This window comes from Gallus gallus, chromosome 34 (genome assembly GCF_016699485.2).
Source record: "Gallus gallus isolate bGalGal1 chromosome 34, bGalGal1.mat.broiler.GRCg7b, whole genome shotgun sequence".
NCBI classification, from domain to species: domain Eukaryota; kingdom Metazoa; phylum Chordata; class Aves; order Galliformes; family Phasianidae; genus Gallus; species Gallus gallus.
Window position 1 is genome coordinate 3,332,864 of NC_052565.1, and position 12,338 is coordinate 3,345,201.

Below are 12,338 nucleotides of genomic sequence, written 5' to 3' on the forward strand. Positions count from 1 at the left end.
GTACACCCCGGTGCAAGGGGGATCGTTCCACCTAGCTTGCACACCGTCAGGAGAAATCGTGCTATAGATATAGGTTGAGCTAATACATAATCAGCAGTTGACAGGAATTCGGATACATATTCATGACATTCCCGAGAGCCCATTAGCATGCAGTCCCTCCCCTTCTTGCGCGTGCGTAGTAGGTCGTGATGATGAAGGCTCGTAGTCTTCCTCGCGAAGGCTCAGAGTCTTCCTCGCTGCAAACTTCTGACCCCGAAGGGGGGGCAGCCCCCGAACCGCTTTCAGCTTGCACTTCAGACATCTAATCACCTCCCTGCCAAATGTTTTCGACCTGTTCTCCGGTCCTTATCTTTATGGCCTTCATTCTCCTTGTTATTCCGGACCCAGCGCCTGTGAAAGTGCTTGGAATCCCTTGTTTTCTAATACTCTCTACGTAAACCATCTCTGTTTGCCCCTTATGTCTACCTTGTGAAGCTGCTTTCTCTTTTCTTGCTATGAAGCCCTTCTTTCTATACTGCGGGGACCTGATTTGGCCCTTCACTTTTTCTCATTGTTAAGGGAAGGGATAGAGCAGGGGGAGCCCTACTGGACCTTTGTGACCTCAATAACCGCTTGGATTCTGCGCTCACTCCTGACAGCCCGGCTTAATGGCATGGGCACGGCTTAGGCTGTCTTTTCTCTTAGTGATAATTAATGCCTCAGCATCCTGATATCCCATCTCTAGCACGATCTGGAACATCACTGCAGGCCCTGGGTGCCCGTTCCCACCACCATTTCTTCCTTTCCCTCTTCAGAAGCGGCATGGCGCGGTTCCCTGCGTTTGGGAGCAGCAGCCAGGAGGCTGCCAGAGATCCAACTGTGCCTTGCAGCGCACACAGGGACGTGATGGGGCCACAGAGGGACGCGACGGGGACGAACCGTCCTTACCACCACGCACAAGTGAGCTTCTTCGGTCCTCTGTCATGAAGTATGGAGGAACGAATTTTGAGTGTTACTTCGGAGCGGGTGCAGTGCTGCAGGGGATGTCAAGTAAGTCACTGTGGAAGCATTAGAGAGGCCGACAGCGGCAGCTGATGACTGGAGTGAGACAGAAGTCTGCGTACAAATGGTGATGCGTAGAGCTGAGTGCATTCATTTGAGAGGCAACAAAGATGTGTCTCAACTTTTTGACCTGATCGCGTTTTGTATGCTGATCCGCCTTTGCTCTGCAGAATGCAGAGCTGTCGGGCAGGCTGGGATTCCTTTGCTGCCATCTGAGCAGGAATGAGACCGGTAATGCTTTTTGTAAGTGCACTGCAGTTTAAACATCGGTTTCCAGGCTGCATGTGGCTCTGGGCAGCCCGGTCTAGGGCTTGGTGACCCCGCCCGTGGCAGGGGGGTTGCACCTGGATGATCTTTGAGGTCCCTTTCAACCCAGGCCATTCTATGATTCTGTGATTCTATGACGCTGTGATTCTGTTTTGGCTGTACAACGGTGTCTTTTGCTTTTTTTGGGGTGGACATGGGCTAACAGGACAGTACTGCTCCTGGCTACTGGTTTCCATTAAATCAGCAAATTGTATTTTTTTTAGGGATGGAGCCTGCACGTCCATCGAGTGATGGTGGGCAAGGGGGGGAAACGGAAAGCCTCCGCAGGTGAGAACCTTTTGTGAGCTGTGGTGTGGGTGCCTGGCTGTAAATCGGGATGCATGAAGGCGTGTGTGTGACGGAGGAGAGAGGAAAGGACCCTGCCAATCTGTGCTGACTGCAGAAATGGCACAACACTGTGGCAGCAGAAAGGCAAACTGAAGAAACTGTGCTTGAAGAGGAGAAGTCTATGGTTGGCTGTGCACAGATCTTCCTCCAAAGAGATGCTCTTCAAGTATTTCTTGTTTCCTTTTGGTCAGAAGCTGATGCCAGTGGCCTTCCTCTGAAGCGCAGCCATGCAGAAAGCCAGGGGAGGGGCATGGAGTGTGGCACAGCACCCTAGAGAGGTGCAGACACACAACAGGCACCTGGGTTTGGCGCACTGTCTTCCTGGTTAGGCTTTCTGCCTCTTCTTTCCCGGGACTGTTCTCATTGCGTGTTGCTTGGGGTCTTAAGCCCTGGGATTTCCCATTACCATTCCTGTCCTGATTTGAAATGTGAACCCGCAGTTCAGCCAAGATCCTAAGAGCCATTACCGTGACCACTCCAGATGAGATGCCCTAGCGCTATGGCCCATTGAATGCAGCCTTGGACTCTCTTTCAATCTTGTTGCTTCTCCTTCCTTGATTGTAACAGTGAGAGGTGCTGAGCCCAATGGAAAGATCTATGTGAAAGCAGTGCAGGAAGTCCTTTCTGAGGGAGCTCGTCTCCAGGCTGGAGGGCTTCCTATGCCAGCAGGTCCCAGCTCGGGGGGAAGACCTTCCCCTGCCATGTGCTCCCGCTGTGTCTCCAAGTCCCTGGCTGGCTGTAGACGCAAGGGCTTGGACAAAGAGAAACAGACAGCAACGCAGTTGCCTGGTAACAAAAGAGTGAGGGGTCAGAGCAGGGACAGCGTGCCGGCTCCAGCAGCACACCCTGGGCCTGCCGCAGGGCACTGATGGAGATAGCTGCCTGGTTCCTATACATCCTGGCTAATTTACTAGACAATATGATGTTTGGACTGGTTTCCAAGTGCTCTTTTCAGTTCCTGATGCGTGTTCAGGATGCCAGCTTAGTTACTGTGCTTTCAGTCTCTCTGAATGTATTCTCTGTGGCAGGATTTTACATTATGTTGAGGAATTTTGTGGGCTTAACTACAACCGCTATTGCACTGGTTATTCGTGGCTGTGACACATGTGCCGCAATTGAACAAGCCAAGAGGATGAAACCCCTCTGGGGGGAAGGGCGATGGCAAAAGTATAAATATGGGGAGGCCTGGCAGGTTGATTACATCACCTTGCCACAAACTCCCGATGGTAAGCGTTATGTGCTTACCATGGTGGCGGCAACCACTTGGGTGGCTTGAAACACATGCAGTACCCCATGCTACTGCCCAAAACACCATATCAGGTCTGGAGAAGCAAATCCTTTGGGGACATGGCTCTCCAGAAAGAGTTGAATCCGATAATGGGACTCATTTCAAAAATTCTCTTGTCAATACTTGGGCCAAAGATCGTGGCACTGTGTGGATTTGTGTCAACGGTTTAAGGGCTGGTCCGGCCCGGTTCTGCGACTAGTGGGGTGGAGGGATTTCGCAAAATCTGCGCCTCCAGGAAGGGAAACAGGGGACCCCAAAATAATTAAAAACAGCGGCAACGATCTGAGGAGAAACAAACTAATTTACTAAATATAGTATCGGAATGTAAGATAGCACACTATAATACAATATAAATCAACCATAATTGAGAGAAAGATTGTCCGAGAGCCAAAGGCCTTACACTAATACTGAAGCCTTGCGTGCAGTCGGGCGCAGCAGTAGCGAGCCGATCCGACAGGGAACACGGCGAGACGAGAAGAGGGACAAGTCAGATGACCTGCGCCCTTATATCTGTTCCCTTGAGCAGGAATGATAACCGTACTCGAAAAGGCTCTTGGGGAACGTAGTTCTTCTTCTCTTCCAGACAGGTACCCAGAACTAAAGCATTTGCTCCTTAACTCCCAGTACACTGCATGATGTTGTGATGTGGAATACTGATAACCAAAAATCATGAAACCATGACAATTTGTCATATCCCCCATCATGCACCAGCTTCTGGTAAAACTGAACGATACAGTGGGTTGTTAAAAACTATGCTGAAAGCATTGGGTGGTGGAACATTTACGAACTGGGAGAAGCATTTGGCAGAAGCCACCTGGCTGGCCAACACTCGAGGATCGGTCAGTCAAGATGGTCCTACCCAATCCAGCTCCCTACATACGGTAGAGGGAGACAAGGTCCCTGTGGTACATGTAAAGAGCATGCTGGAAAAAGCGGTTTGGGTCCCTCCAGCCTCTGGGAAGGGCAAATCTCTTCATGGAACTCTTTTTGCTCAGGGACTTGGGTCCACTTGGTGGGTGATGCAGAAAGATGGGGATGTTCAGTGTGTACCACAAGGGAATTTGACGCTGGGGGAGTGCAGTCAGTAATTCCATCTATATATATGTATGTAGATGTATGTGCATAATGCATTTTCATTATTGTTTGTTTGCATACATGTATATGTATATATTAAGCATGATGTACTAATGTGGAATAAGGCGCGGAATGCCATGGTTTTATGATTTTTCTTATCGGTATTGCACACCACACCATCATATAAAGCATGGGGGATTAAAGAGTTCTTACTCCAGTTCCATGTACTGACAACTTTGTGGATACCTGGTTCTCAGAAGGGAAGAAGAGCAGCATACCCCAGAGGACTTTGCGCTCAGAGGGGAAGATCAGCCCCACAAGTCCCGGGATTGCTCTCTCTCTCTCTCTCTGCCTGGTGGTGTGCGGCTGTGCTCCCCAGCTCCCTAACACAATCCTAACCCCACACCCAACCCCAACTCCAACCCTAACTCTAAATCTAAACCAAACCAGAACCCCAATCGCAACCCCAACCACAATCACAACACTAAACCCAACCCTAACCCCAACCCACACCCTAACCCTAATCACAACCCTAAACCCAAGAGTAACCTCAACCCCAGCCCAAACCCTAAGCCTAAACCAAAACTTAATTCCAACACTCACCCCAATCCTAATATCAAACGTTGAGCCCAACCCTAACCACAACTTAAGGCCCAACACTAACCCTAACCCTCACCGTAACCCTAACCCTATGCTAGCCCTAACCCTAAACCTAACCCTAACCCCAACCGCAACCGCAACCCAAGCCCTAACCCTAACCCTATCCATAACCCTAACTGCAAACGCCAACCCCAACTTTAGTTGGTGAACTCACCAGGGAAATCCTGAACCCCCCTGCAGAGCAGCTCAGCCTTGATGTGAAGCACGTATTTCCAATTTCTGAGTTTTATGCTTCCGTTGCCCTCTTTTATAGCGATTTAATAAAATAATTGCAATAATATATCCATTCCTCAGCGCAGACTGGGGAACTGAGCAGCCCTGAGCAGAGCTGAGCACTGCCGGGGGCCCCACGCGGGCGGGGCAGCGGGTCACAGCGGGGCCCATTGTGACGCGTCCCCGTGCCCCCCAGCTCCAGCAGCGCCAGCGCTGTGCCCCTCACTTTCCGTCAGGACTGAGATGGGACAGCACGCGAGCAGAGCAGCGGTGCAAGCCGCCCCTCGGGGCAAACCGCAGCGCTTCTCTCCGCCCATGGCTGCCCAGGCCATGGCCCGTCCCCAACCTCAGCCCTCATCCTCTGCGATGGAGGAGAGAAAGCCCTCCTGCCCCGCTGAGGCCAAGGAGAAGGACAAACTCCCCCAGGAGCCCACTGCTGTGCCGCCCGGTGAGTGAGGGTCCCCGCAGGGCTGGGGGGGGGGTGGGGGGGAAGTGCCCTCTGCACAGTGTGGGGGCTGCGTGGGGCGGCAGAGGGCAGAATTTCCTCCTCGCTTTGCTCTGGGCTCCTCTACACCAACCCTGAGGGCAAACCTTAATCCTAACCCCAACCCAGCCCCAACCCCAACCCTAATCCCAACCTTAATCCTAACCCCAGCCCTAACCCTAACCTGAACCCCAACCCCAACCTTAACTCTACCCTTAGCCCCAACCCCAAACTCAATCCTAACACTAACCACAAACCCAACCTTAACTCTAACCCAACCCCACCCCCACCCCCAACCTTAACCCTAATCCAACCCCAACCCTAACCTCAATCGTAACACTAACCACAACTCTAAACCCAGCTCTAATTCCAATCCCCCTCCTACCCCCAATTCCAGCTCCCCCCTTGGATGCCCCTGGGCTGCCCATGTGTGCTGTGGAGCGTTACGCGATGGACAACATTGAGGCCTTTCTCCGGAGCACAGAGGTGACAGCGGCCGCTCCCATCACGGCGGTCCCCCATCCCCCCCCAGGCCCATTGCATCCGCAGGAGGGCTGTGCCCCCTGGCCCCGTCCCGTTCACACTCCCCATGCTCCCTGGCAGCCTCAGAATGAGGAGAAGAAGATGAAGTTCCTGTGCAGCATCCGCACAATCTGCAGCTCCGCAGCAGAGAGGAACACGGTGCAGGAACTGCGCATCTTCTGCCGCCGGAACGAACTTGTGGAGAACATCATGGTGAGGGGCGGTGGGTGCTGGAGGGGGGGCAGTGGGCGGCTCCTCTCCTCCCAGTGCTGGGAGCACTGCATGCCTGATGCCATCCCGCTGTGCTGCAGGTGCTGCTGGCAGAGGAGCCGCGGAGAGAGCTGAGCTCCGAACTGCGGCTGCAAGCGGTAGCCGCCATCACCTCCCTCAGGTACTGCCCCACACCGGGATGGCCCCACAGCATTCATATGGCCCCACACTGCCTGTATGGCCCCGCAGCCCTCGGGGACGATCCTGGCAGTACTGGGCTGCTGCTCTCCCCCTTTGGGGCGGGGCAAAGGGCCGAGGGGGTCCTGCAGCACTGCTGGGCCTCAGCTCTAACACTGGCCATAACCTAACCCTAACCCTAACAACCTAACCCTAACCCTAACAACCTAACCCCAACCTGAACCCCAACCCCAATCTGACCACAGCAGCTCTCAGGACTCCCTCTGCCCCACACACCTCCATGGAGGAGGGGTTCCTCCCAGCACTGCCCCCCCTGCTCTGCAGAGTGCTGCCCATGGGGGGAATCCACTCCCCATCCTGCAGCACAGCACTCCCAGCGCCGCTGTCCCTGTTCTTGCAGCAAGGTGGAGGGGGCTCTGGAGGAGAAGATCCCTCTCTTTGTTGTGTGCTTCCGGAGCATCTTCCTGCTTCCCTCAGAGCAGGACCTGGACACAAACCTTTACTCCAAGGTGGGTGCCGGGGAGCTGCAGGACCCCCCTACCGTGCAGAACAGGGTCTTGCCATGCATCCCCCGTCCCCCTCCCCTCTAATCTCCCTCCACCCTGTCCGTTCTGCAGACCCTGAGGGCTCTGGATGAGATGCTGCACTCATTGGTGTTCATTCACCCCAGCGCCAGCATCGGAGAGGAGCTGAAAGACGTCTTCCAGGTGAGCCTTGCCCATGGGGAGCACACAGAGGAGGAGTGTTCCCCCCCCATCCCCACCACCCCAAAAACCTTCTGGGGTAATCCAGGGGACCACAGGGCAGAGCAGCACCTCCTCTTCCCACAGGTGCTGCTGCCCTTCACCTCCTTGCAGAGCTCGACCGTGCGCCAGAGGGCAGTGGGGCGCATCTGGAAGCTGACCCATTCGCTGGCACATTACTGCCAGGAGAAGGTAAGGGCCCGACCCCCATAATGTGGAGTCTTTGTCTCTCCTTTTCCACGCTCTGCCCACTCCGGGGGTGCGCTCAACTTTCTGCTCTCCACGTACAGCCCCGTCACTCCTCGGAACAATCCCCATCTGCCAGCTATGACGAGCTCCGCCTGCCCGTGCTGGGGCAGCTGGTGGGATGCCTCATCCTGTGCTGCGCTTTTGTCCAGGAGGACAAAACATGCCGCTGTGCTTTGAGCGCTCTCCGTCACCTCTACAGATTTGTCCTGTGGAGAAGCCGTAAGGCAACGGCTGCTGACCTCTGCGTCAGCTGCCGCTCAGAGCAGTGAAGAACCCCATGGTGTTGGGGAGCTTTGCCGCACGGCCCCGTGCTTGGGGTCGGGGCAGCTGTCCAGCTCCCTGCAGGGCAGCCACTGCTCACGCACCTGCGCCTTGCTCTCCTTTCCAGGCTGGGAAGGGCAGCTGGACGAGCAGGGGAAACTGGAGCAGTGGGAAGCCGACCACGAGTTCTCCCTCACCTGGACCACCAACACCACAGTCATTTTGCTGGTGAGGAGGGATTGTCGCGCCAGGACTCATGGGCGCAGGGGGTGGGGGGAGCATGGCTGACATCCTTCCCCCCCTCTGCGTTCATTCCTCCCCAGCGCTTTGAGAAGTACTTCCACTCTTCAGAGAAGACCGATCTCATCCTCCTGGCGCTGCAGGGCATGAGGGACTGCAGCAACTACAACACCCAGGTGGCTTCCACCTTGATGGCCATCCTGACGGTTGACTTCAACCCTATGCCCAATGATGTGAGAAACTGGGAGCTGCTTGCCAGGGGGCTGAGCCCATGGGAGGTGGGGTGGGGTTGGGTTGGGTTGGGTCCTGACGGTTAGAACGGGGTTGGGTTGGGTGCAGGAAGGCTGTGTTGGGTTGGGTTGTCCTGCACGGCATCGGTCTGATTTGAGACTTCAGGGCGCTTGGTCCCTCCTGGGGACGCCTGGAGTGAAGTTCTGCTGTCCCTGCAACCCTTCCAGGTGCAGCGCATCGTGATGGCCATCCACAGGAGCAGGAAGCTGATCACAGAGGAGCAGGCACTGAGGACCATCCGCAGCAGCTTCACCTCACTAGCTGCCGCCAACCCTCGCGCAATGACACTCAGCCTGCTGCGCTGCTCCCCCACCTGCGACAAGTGCGCTGCCCCCGCCCCCCGCAGAGGGGGACCCCCACCCCCCAAGGACAGGGACCTCCACCCCACGTGGATAGGGACCCCCACCCCACACGGAGAGAGGCCCCCACTCCACACGGAGAGGGAGACCACCCCCCATGGGACCTTCACCTGTGGTGCAGAGGGACCCTCACCCCACACATAGAACAACACCCACCCCATATACAGAAGGACTCCCACCCCACTCAGAGAGGGGCTCCCGCTGAGGACAGCTCTGTGCCGCAGGGACATATGGGAGCTGTGGGAGTTGGCGCTGTCCTCGGTGGATGCGGTGCCAAAGATGGTGCAGGCGCTGCTGCATCAGCTGGAGACCGTGCCGCTGGGCCAGAAGACCGAGGTCGGCGTCCTTCACACGGCCGTGAGTTTGGACATCCTCTGGGAACACTCTCCCCCCCCACCCCCCAAACCCAGGAGAGCAGCTCAGTGCTGAGTGCTGTCCGGGTGCTTTCCGCAGGCGGCCACGGCACTGCATAAGCTCCTGCAGTACCTGGACTACGGCCCACAGGTGCGACTGGTTTTCCCGGAGCTCTTTGTGGTGCTCATCATCCAGCTGGTGTCCGCCGGGCCGCTAGCTCCGCTGGAGATCACCGCCATCACAGAGGACCCATTCCGCCCATCTGCGCCCACCTCTGCCATCAGGTAACACCGCAGTGCCCGCTCTGACCCCGCGGCACCACCCACACTGACCCCTGACCCCACGCTGACCTTTGAGCCCCTGCTGACTCCTGACCCCACACTGACTCCTGACTGCATGATGACTTCTGATTGAACCCTGACTCTGCACTGTGCCCTGGCCCCTCACTGACCTCTGACCCCCGACCCTGTGCTGACCCAATGCTGCCCCGTTTCCATGCAGGATGGTGGTGGAGACGGCCCACAGTTTGCTACTGTGCGCTGAGATGGACAACCTGGCGTTCTCCATGGACACCCACAACCTGTGGGCGCGGCTGCAGGGCGCTGCCACGTGGCAAAACGGCCTACACTCCCTTGCCAAGTACGGCCCCAACCCCTTCCATGCTCTGCCCCACGCACTGCCCCACACACTGCCCTACACGGTGCCCAAGTGCAGCGCTCCCGAAATAAGTAGGGAACAAGGAGAGTGCTCAGGGGGTGCTGAGGCACGGTGGGCAGATGGAAGAGCACACTGTGGGGCGGCATGGGCTGTTCCGGTCCCCCTACTCCAGCCCAGACCCAGTGGGGTCAGCCCCCCAGCCCGGCTTCAGCCCTCCCCCTGCCCCCGCAGGGTGATGCTGAAGAACTGCCGGGATCAGTGCAGACCCATCTTCAGACACCTGCAGAATCTGCTGCAGTACCACCAGCTGCAGTGGAGGGAGGTCCCCGCCATGGCGTTCTACCTCGAGGTGGGTGTGGAGACGGTGTGGGGGGGTCTCCTTGGGAGGATGGGCCCCCTCCCGCCCACTGACCGCCACTCATCGCAGCTGTGGAGCTGCCAGGGGCACCACGAGGATGACACCTGCCCGCAGAAGATCTTCAGGAAATACATCCGCAGCAAACAGCCCAAGAGCAGAGAGCTGGCGCTGCGCGGGCTGAGGAACCTTTACGCTGGGAGGATGCAGCTGCTGCTACCCGACGCGCTGCTGTGGCTGCAGGACATGCGGGCTGACATCAAACTGCAGGCCATACATCTGCTGCAGGACATTGCGGCACAGCACCCCGCCAGCATCCGAGGTGTGCTCAGCCAGCTGGCCGTGCAGCTGCTGTCCTGCTTCAATGAGGTGAGGGACGCGGGGCAGCGGGGAGCATTCAAGCAGCCCCCGCACCGTGCACAGAGCTCAGCACTACCCCGTGTGTGTTTTCCTCCCAGGACAACGCAGAGGTGCGCTGGCGCTCCATGGAGCTCTTTGCGCTGCTGCTGGAGGCGCCAGGCAGGAAGCGGCTGCTGCTGCAGGCGGAGAGGAGTCTGCTGCCACTCTTCATCCACATGAATGAGGACATCCCCAACGTGGCGCAGGTGGGGGCAGCTTGTGGGGTCACGGGGTCGCGAGGTTATCCGGTGTGACCAGCAACTACTCCCTGCCCTGTGCCCACGTGTACAGTCCTCCTAGATACCAGATCCCCACCTCATATCCACCCATACAGTCCTCCCAGTTCCCCCCTCCACTACACCCACCCACACAGTCATTAAGGTTAGGAAAACCCTCTCACATCCCCCACCCCGTTCCCCCAGAACCTGTGGGATGGGATCGGCTATGGTGCTGACCCAGGTTTGGGATGGAGGTTCCCCCAGGATCTCCCACCAACACCCCCCTGTGTCACTGCCCCCCAGGCTGCTCAGAAAGCTCTGATCCACGCCGCCAAGCTCCTGGGCTGGCAGCAACTGCAACGCTTGGCCAGCGCAGCGGAGGTCTGGATGATTGCTGACTGTCTGGTAAGGACCCCCACCCCTCAACCCCTCCGGACCCCCCTTGCTCCCCTGCAGAAGGGGGGTCGGGGAGCCATTCTGCGGGTGCCACCCCCCACCATGCTCTCTGCAGCTTCAGAAGAGGGGCAGAGATGCGGAGCAGTACCTGAAGGACACGGTGCTGCACCTGCACAGCCCCCAGGTGCCCGTGAGGGACACGGCCGTGCGCTTCCTCGGTGAGTCCATCCCCAGTGGGTCCCCATCCCTCCAGCTGAATGCTGTGGGGTCGGTGCGCAGCGGGGGTCCTGGGGGGTCACTGGGGAAATGGTGGGGTTCTTGGGAGTTATTAGGGCAACACTGGGATTACTGGGGCACTATGGGGATCACTGAAGCATTGTGTTGGGTCTCTGGGGCTCCCTGGGGTCCTTGGGGGCAGCTGGGCACCACAGGGGTCACTGGGGCACCATAGGGTCCCTGAGACACTGAAGGATGCTGGGGATGATGGGGACACTATTAGGGTAGTATGGGGTTTTTGGAGGTCCTTGGAGCACCGTGGGGGTCCATGGGATGCTGTGAGGTCCCTGGGCGCCGCGGGGACGGGTGAGCGCTGGACAGCAGCCATGTGCGCAGGGCTGCTAGGGCGAAAGCTGAGGAATGAGAACCGGGAGAAGATGTCGGACATCCGTAAAGGTGAGCCATCCCCCCCCGCTGCCCCGTGCCCCAGGAAGTGCCGTGTGGGGCCCACGTGGTGACACAGCACCGCTCCATTGCAGCCCTGGAGGGAGCCAAGGAGGACAGCGAGCCGGCCGTGCGCTGTCTGGTGCTGCAGACACTGCTGATCCTCAGCGTACTGGAAGATGTGCCGCCCACCAGGCCCAGGTTGCCGCCGATGGTTCTGGAGAACGTGGAGGGAGTTAGTGCGCTCCACAGGGATGGGTCTTCGTCTGTCACGTTTGTTGTAGTGTTACATGTAGAGCTGAAATAAAGTAGTTATTAGTTATTAGTTAAAGCTGTGTTGCAGCTGCTCTGTGTTTCGGGGTTTGGTGTTGAGAAGCGCTGTCAGCAGCGCAGCGTCACTGTGCGGATCTCTGTGGAGTAACAACGTGTTTGGAGGTGTTTGCATTCTGCTCCTCATTGCCACACTAATGCCAACCCTAAGAGCAACCCACAGCTGGTGGGAAATGAAGGGGGACAGGAAGGCAGAGCCTTTTAGCTCCACATCCCCTTATAGCTCACCCTAAAGCCCCGTATTACCCTATGGCCCCACGCAGCCCCTTATAAAACCATATCCCCCGTACAGCCCCCTATAGCGCCGTATCTCCCTATATCCCCAAAAGCTCCCCACAGCCCCTCTACAGTCCTCCACAGCCTCCCCACAACCCCTGATAGTACAACATCCCCTACCTATAGCTCCCTCCACCCTGCTATCACCCTATTACCTCCACACCACCCACCAAACCCCCTATAACCCCATATCCCCCTATAACCCC

The 12,338-nt window shown here is 57.3% G+C and overlaps 1 protein-coding gene across 1 annotated transcript; it reads left to right on the plus strand.

Annotated features, from left to right (window-relative positions):
* Positions 1–801: 801 nt before the first annotated feature.
* LOC107049478 lies at positions 802–11,833 on the plus strand. Its single transcript, XM_040654957.1, has 24 exons — positions 802–939; positions 1,572–1,635; positions 2,724–2,921; positions 5,127–5,378; positions 5,812–5,900; positions 6,018–6,149; positions 6,248–6,327; positions 6,745–6,853; positions 6,962–7,051; positions 7,175–7,279; positions 7,378–7,555; positions 7,725–7,825; positions 7,921–8,070; positions 8,296–8,450; positions 8,712–8,844; positions 8,941–9,125; positions 9,343–9,480; positions 9,730–9,847; positions 9,926–10,222; positions 10,312–10,458; positions 10,774–10,875; positions 10,982–11,084; positions 11,479–11,538; positions 11,622–11,833. The coding sequence occupies exons 1-24, from the start codon at positions 802–804 to the stop codon at positions 11,831–11,833; spliced, it is 3,336 nt and encodes a 1,111-aa protein (XP_040510891.1).
* The last annotated feature ends 505 nt before the right edge of the window (positions 11,834–12,338 follow it).

Coding starts and splice junctions, on each gene's coding strand:
- LOC107049478 (XM_040654957.1), top strand. CDS start 802: ATGGCGCGGTTCCCTGCGTTTGGGAGCAGCAGCCAGGAGGCTGCCAGA. Junction 6,150..6,247: donor AACTTGTGGAGAACATCATG/GTGAGGGGCGGT, acceptor GCTGTGCTGCAG/GTGCTGCTGGCAGAGGAGCC. Junction 9,848..9,925: donor CCATGGCGTTCTACCTCGAG/GTGGGTGTGGAG, acceptor CACTCATCGCAG/CTGTGGAGCTGCCAGGGGCA.